The sequence below is a fragment of the Aptenodytes forsteri genome, unplaced genomic scaffold (genome assembly GCF_000699145.1).
Source record: "Aptenodytes forsteri isolate BGI_AS27 unplaced genomic scaffold, ASM69914v1 Scaffold100, whole genome shotgun sequence".
NCBI classification, from domain to species: domain Eukaryota; kingdom Metazoa; phylum Chordata; class Aves; order Sphenisciformes; family Spheniscidae; genus Aptenodytes; species Aptenodytes forsteri.
Genome location: NW_008796216.1, coordinates 1,843,617 through 1,851,029, shown reverse-complemented (window position 1 = coordinate 1,851,029; position 7,413 = coordinate 1,843,617). Strand labels below are relative to the sequence as shown.

At 38.9% G+C, this 7,413-nt stretch overlaps 1 protein-coding gene across 1 annotated transcript in view; it reads left to right on the top strand.

Annotated features, from left to right (window-relative positions):
• Positions 1–1,329: 1,329 nt before the first annotated feature.
• The window catches only part of MCPH1 (microcephalin 1), a 142,740-nt gene continuing 136,656 nt past the window's right edge, over positions 1,330–7,413 (top strand). The window contains exons 1-3 of the mRNA XM_019474453.1: positions 1,330–1,357; positions 2,107–2,198; positions 4,587–4,705. Coding sequence (XP_019329998.1) covers positions 1,330–1,357; positions 2,107–2,198; positions 4,587–4,705 — 239 coding nt within the window. The remainder of the gene's footprint in view (positions 1,358–2,106; positions 2,199–4,586; positions 4,706–7,413) is intronic.

Genomic DNA, 7,413 nt, shown 5'->3' with positions numbered 1-7,413 from the left:
GTGTGGCGTGGCTCCCCCCGCGGGTGGGAAGCCTTCCCGTGGGCGCGGGAGGGGGGTGGAACTGGGAGGGCTTCGCTGCGGGGCTGCTGCGGCTAATCGCGAATCCTCCCGAAACAGGCGGCGGGGCCTGGCGGCCGGGCTGTCCCCGGCCTGCCCCGGTGGGACGCGGATTGTGGCCCGCCGCAGGCCCTGTGGGGGTGTGTGGCCGCTGGGGTGGGCAGGGCTGGAAACAAGGAGGGCCCCTCGGCCAGGAGAGGGAACGACTGCCCCTTGGGGTGGCTCCCGGTACGCCACCGCCCCCCTCTGCCGCCGCCACCCCGCTCTGCCGCCACGCATCGGTGTCTGGCTCGGTCTTCCTGTCCTGGTCGGTCATGGCTTGATCCCGTCTGGTTTCTTCTACACCTTTCTAAATTTCTGCCTCGCTAGGTGGCCTTCTGATGTTTATTTTCCCCACTGTAACCGCCTTCTCTGAGATCTTGTAGCATGAGTTGCCCTTCACAAGAACGGAGCTCTACTCAGAGCTCTTCTAGTTCAAAAAAGCTCCAAACCCTCCCTCATTTTCCTTTCCATCCACTGTAGAAGAACTACAAAGAGCCTTGTCTTTTGTTGCAGTATATTTGATTAGCTAAAATTGGCTAATTATTGTAAAATACACCTTTGATCCTACTGCAGGTGCATGCAGCTTTGAAGTAATGTTCCTCTAAGTTCCTAGTTTGACCTTCACTGAAATGCTCTAACCTGTTTTTCTGGGAGAATTGTAACTATGAAGGTTCTAAAATATTTGATGTAAGAGGAAGGTATTGTTTTTTCGAATGCAAGTGCAATATTTTTCACAATAGAGCAATGAAGGAAAAAAGCAACTGGCAAAAGCTGCCCTGGTCCAGTAGTAGAATGAACACAATTAAAAGCGCATTGGAGTAGAGTTGTCTTAAGTTCCCATGTATATCTGAAGTCATAGTACTGATAATAAGATTTTTCCCTGTGGTTTGGCTAAGGAGGTGTTTTATGTTCCATATTTCTCTTGTATGTTAAAAGTATTTCTAGCAATTATAAAAATGTTAATCTTTATAAAAGTACTACTGTTGGAGTGTTATTCTGGTTTTCATTTAGAAAGAAGACAGATGACACTACATAATAATGAATCAGAGGGACATACGTAGTAACTAAGATACTTAAGCAATGCTTGCCAAGGATGACCCTTTTAAAGTGACCCTTTCAATTTTATTCATGAGTTCTGAGAGTTGTCTGGCCTGCAGTTTGTGTAAAGTTGGTTTTTGGTGAACCGGCGTTCCTCCAGTTTTCTGGAACTTTCCTGATTCATCATTCAGAATGGGCAATTGGTATGGCCGATGGAGCTGTAGGTCACTTTAGTGCCCGTCCTAAGTAAAATTAATGAAGGGATTGTTATGAGTTTGATTTGCTTATCCCTCCATGTCATTACATCTGGGTTTGTTTAAAGACCTTCTCAACCAAGGCTGACTTCATTCCTTGAAGAGATTATTAATCTGGTTCATAAAGGAAGCTACTTTAAATGCGATATAACTAAAGTTACGTAAGCAGCTGACATGAAATTGTATTAGCCCCTGTGATATGTACTCAATTTGGGGTGATTCAGTATAAATAAGGTGGAATTTTAAGTCAATTGGAAATGGTTAAGTAAGATTTCTGCAGAGTTTTTGGGGGTTTGGGGAAGGAATAATTCCATTACATTTATTTAATTATATTCTGTAATTTGTGTTACATCAACTTGTCCAAAAATTTTTTATTAACCTGAAGATTAGCAGTGATCAATGATAAGGGTAAGCAGTCACATAAAGATACTGCATTGCTTGTTAAGCTGGTAGTGTGTTTTAAATAGACCAAGTGAAAAGTTGTGTAATTAGTGGCAAACTTCTAAGTTTGTTCCATTACAACTAATTTAAGGGACAGAAATACTCTAGAAAGAACATTCTGCTGCTAACATGTGATACTTTGATTATTAAAAGCTATACTTGCTACCAAATACAATATGTAGAAAGGCAAAATTTTGTTGGAAAGGCAGTTTAACCAGTTTTACCGTAGTATATACTTCATCAGCTGTTTGTTGTTTTTTCTCTTCTGATCCAGATATATCTGCATTTGTGGAAGTTTGGTCATCTAACAGAACAGAAAATTACTCGAAAACCTTTGAACAGCAACTTCTTGATATGGGAGCAAAAGTAAGGAAACTATTTTGGAATATATAGAATAGGAAAGCTCTTAATTACAAACCAGCTTGCTTGTTCTGCTTGTCATGTATATTTCTTCACAGTATGAGTTTTTAAAGTGCAGGAAGGAAGATAATCACAGACCTGAGAATAGACAAATGTGCTTTAAAATTCTTATTATTGACAGATGGGAAATGCATTTAAAGCTTCCCTATATCTATAAACCTCTTTGTACGTTAATATGGTAGCATGCATTTGTTGTGAAGTATTGGGCTTGCCACATGCTGTGGGCAAACCAAATCTAAGTGCTGAAAACCTGTAGTTTACATGTACCTTGTGTTGTTTTGTTTTCTTTAACTTGTAGGCAGCTGCTCTGTTGTTACTACAATATTTTCTAACCCAAGGACCATGACATTTCATTCTTCCATTCACTTTCCTACAAATGTGGTTCAACTCCAGAAAGTGCTAGTAAAAATATATCTGAGACATCTAACGTCTCAGTGATTTTTTCCATATCAAGTATAGTTGACTTGTAGGTGCAAAATATGTTTAATTGACAGCTGTGAAATTTCAATCAAAGACCAAAGTCAAACTGGCATCTTCCCTTCTTACACATTATTACCAGTTAATGGAGATTTTTACAGCCCACATCATGCTCTAAATAACACTTGCATGAACTCCCCGTGCTTTTTAAGTGGCCATGTTTAGGTTTATCTTACTGTAATTTAGGAAGTTTTGCTAATCTCCCCAAAGCCTCCCTTTCTGTATGAATTTAGCTGAGATAGTGTGACAGAACAGTAGAAAAACTGGTTTTATTATGAAAGGAAATGCAACTCTCCATAAATAAATTGAGTAAGAAATATTTCTTGTTCTTTTGTGCTGTACGATCAGATCTATGGAATTCTGATGATGTTAGGCTTTTCTCACAGAAAATATGACAAAGCATAAGGCTTCAAAATTCCTCAAGTTGATCAAAAAGTAGCTGGATATGGTGAAGGGTATAGGTAGATGATACAGATGGGCCTATTTAGCAGATCGCTATGACTGAAAAGGGGTGGTCCTGCCTCTTCACTATTCCAGACACTTCCTTCCCTTTTATTGGGCTGAGCACATGATAGTAAACTGCCTTGGCTCACTCTGTCAGGAAAGAAAATTCTAAATTAGTTTTTCACTACATTGTTGATTGAGACATCTCAAGCTAAGGTCAGGTGAGCAGCAGAGGACGTCCAGGGTAAGGGAGGAGACAGGAGAGGTGAGAGGGAGGTTTAAGGTGGTGCTCGTCCATAATTTGGAGGCAAAGCTATATCAAGCATCTGTCTCCTTAGGACGTGGGCTGTGAGCCGGATACTAGCATAAGCGAGTAAGCAATTGTATCTGGAGTCATAACTTATTCTGAAAGAGATTCATTGGTCCTGTATACCTAGATACTTAAATATCATGGTTTTTTGTCTTCCAAGAAGCAATAAATCAGCTTGCCACTAGAAATTTTTTGAAAAGCTGAGTAGTTTTCTTAAAGCCAAATGTAAATCCAACATGTTGGGAGCCAAGTATAGTGATGCAATTGAGAGCACACCAGAAAGCTACACAGCTATTTCCATTTGGCTGTGCTGGGAAGATGCTGCTGTAAAATATGAATTCTACTGATCTCACCATGTCAACATTCACAACAACTGAAAAAAGTTTTATGTGTAGGATGTTTAGTCTCCACAAAAGGAAACTTTGGTTGTGAAGAATGGAGTATCTAGAATTAAAAACGTTATCACTTAGTTGTCAGTAAAGGCTGATAACTGAAGATTTGATCAGTTGTACAATGCAATGAAAATGTCAGGTATGATATTTGTTGTACTGACTTAAGTTTTCTGTATTTCTCACTTTTTAAAGTGTTCTCATATAATTTTTTTTTTAGTAGCTTCAGCCTTCCCTCAAAACTAAGTGATCTTTATTGATGAGAATTAGTTTAAAGGATGAGATTAGCTGTACTCTTTAAGCCTGTGAGTTCTTTGCTAAATAAAAAAATGTAATTTGGCATTTCTTTGGATAGTGGCAACTACTTTCTGTACTGGGTGTTGCATAAGAAATTATGTTGGGCTACATAAACAAAAATGTTGTAAGATTAGTGATACAGCTAGAGTAGGGAGATGAAAATGATAACTTAGAGAAAAGAAGTTTGAAAACAAAAGGCTACTTTAGCCAGTTGCATTGGCTTGACTAATGAGACTTGAGTTTTGATTGCTTGAGGCTTCTTGCGAAGACGAAAAGATCAAAAGAGTCCTTGGCATAATGTTTAGAATAAGTTTTTACACTAATGGTTTATACATTAAAAACAGACTCCACTAGGTAGTTTCATTAGCATTTTCTGATTATCAGACTTAAAGATGAGCTCTCTGTGTACTTCTGCAGGTTTCAAAAACTTTGAACAAGCATGTGACCCATGTAGTCTTCAAAGACGGACGTTTGGCTACATGGAGAAAAGCACAGAAGATGGGTGTAAAAATAGTTTCTGTACTCTGGGTGGAGAAGTGAGTACTCGTGAATATAATGAATGTGATCCATTCCAGAGATAATGGATTCTAGTATTGTTTTGTTTAAAAACTTAAGTATAGTACCTGTTTTTTTAATGTACTTGAAATAGTGATAAATCTATGAGTAAATTATAACTTTCCTATGACATTATTCCTATTATTAAGCATGTTACTTGCATAAAAAGGTAAAATGTTAACTCTTGAAAAATGAGTGTGTTGAAGTAGTTGCATAGTACGTTTGTCAACCATTCAGTGCTCACTCCTTTGCTCTCAGATGGCATGCATAGGCAGTGAAGACCAGATATTTACGTTGAGTAGAATTCTTCTATTTTCATATGAAAAAGCACATTTCATTAGGGACATAGTACTGTTTCTCTACTTAACTCCTGTAGCCAGAATATATCCTAGCAAGAAAGAAAAAGATCCATATGTAGCCTGGCTTTTAAGACACTTGGCAGGTTCAGAACAGCACTGCTTGAAGATTCTCAACTACCATACAGAAAAAGTTAAATTTAAAAAAAAAAAAACAAACAAATTTCAGCTGTGCAGCCAGTCCATGAGAATTTACTAGTCCATAGCTGCTTCTCTGAGTTTACAAAGTGGTTGTGAGGCCTAACTTAGATTTCAGATGAAGTGTAAAAACACTTACAGTGTTTAAGAATATGCATGTGTTAAACACTCCAATCGATAAATTGCTGTGATGATGGAAATCAGAATATAAGTCAAGTAAAGAGGCCCTTTCCTATACCAATTGTAATATGCATGGAAAAGTAGAAGTCTGCTAAGTGCAAAAGTCAAAAAGAAAAAAAGGGGGGGAGGGGCAAAACTCAGCTCTGCAGCCACTTAAATGTGGGCCAGTACAACTGTAAAACTTGTGATGCAAGTCTGTTAAAAAAAAAATCCTGCTTCTGCAGAACTGCATGAGTTTCTTTTTTGGCTAAGAATATTGGATATAGAAGTTACAGGTGCACAACCTAGCCAGCTTTAACACCAAGGAAGAAATACGTTAAGTTCTCAAAAATGAGAGTGATGCAAAAATTTTATTTATGTGAATATATCTTTCTGTGACCTGGTGCTATCTGAGTGTGTGAGAATGGTGGTCATTTCAGTAGGAATCTTTGGTTATAAAATTAAATATGCTCTTCAGATGGCTAAGTGTATAAATACAGAATCTGAAACCTTAGTCACAGGAACTATGAACTATTTGAGGACTTGGATGTGCTATAGTAAAAAGGATCCCAGAAAAGACCAGGTGGGTAGCATCTGCAGTAGAAGAAGAATGAGAGCGCCTTACAGGGGAGAATCTACGAAGTGTCATACAGAAATGCTGTCTCTGTAATAGCAGTTCCACCCCAAGAGCCTCCTCTGCGATACTGGAAGGTATTGAGTGGATGAACACTGTAGAAAGCTCAGACACAGAGACAGCTGGATATGTGATACTGTAGGGGACAGCATGGAGCTTTGAGATCCAGGTGTAAAAGCCTCAAGAAACTTTAACTGTTGCTGGATTCCAGCAACAAAGGAAGAGTCAGGAGAAAGGTTCTGGAGGGAAAACTTAAGCTGGTTGGTAGGGAAGAGAAGGCTAGCATCTTCCCTGTATTTTTTGAAGTGTTACTAGGATCATGCTCTGGACAAGGCAAGGTCTTGCTATATGGCTTAGAAGATGAGGTTCATTGGAGCTGGGGAAGTCATCGGAAACAGAAGTGTGTTTTATTGCGGGGGACACACACACCCCCAAGCTGTGAGTTATGATTGAACTTCTCTGTAATCTTTTTCTTCTGCCTTTTAGTTTAAAATTAATGCCAAAAGGTACACAAGAACATACAACTTAGATTGACGTATATTCTAGGAAGAATTCATATGAATATTATATCCTTGAGCAAAGTATAGGTCAGGAGCAGTAGAAGCTTACATAAGAGATAGTAATGAATAGTGTTACTACTCATAAGGTTATTCAAATGAGGCACAGACAATACAAAATTAAAATGAATCTCTGCTAGCATACGTGCTAAATATTTTTGTAATAAGATGAGGGAACTAGAGTGCCTGACTTTAAATTATATGCCTAGTATATCAATACCTCAGAAATTTGGTAGGCAGAAGACAGTCTTTTGAACCCCAGGACAATGTAAACAGGAATGACTGAATAGTCTGTGCCAGTAAAATAGTGGTCCTGTATGAATGGAAGCTTATTTTGAAACTGATAACTGTGTAAGCGAATAATGCAGAGTTCATATGAGTTGAAGTTTTAGCGTTACTAAAAAAAGATAGCTTGATTAACCAGCTGGTCCGTTCAATAGCGAGTAGAACGTTCTTAGAATGGTCAGAAATGCTGTGAAATATCATTTCAGGAAATGTAATGGTAAAGGGGAACTTTCTAGTGTAGACTGGGGATTGGGTGACTCCTGTTGGAGTGCGGTGTGAAGACAAATAGTTTAGGTATTGCTTGGTCTTAATTGGTTTGTGGCTGGTTATTCAAATTATTTCAGAGAACCTTCCTGTACGTATGGCCACAGTATAAAATCAGTGTTCATACTGGAACAGCAAAACCCAAGAAGTTCTGTGACAGTGCTCAACTTCAAAAAGGAGTCAACTTGAAATGGGAGAAGTTCTGTTAAGAAGCTTAAGACAGGGAAGGGAATAAAATTCTTGCTGGTTGTCGAACCTCAGTCTCAGTCGGCAACTGAGCACCACGCAGCCGCTCG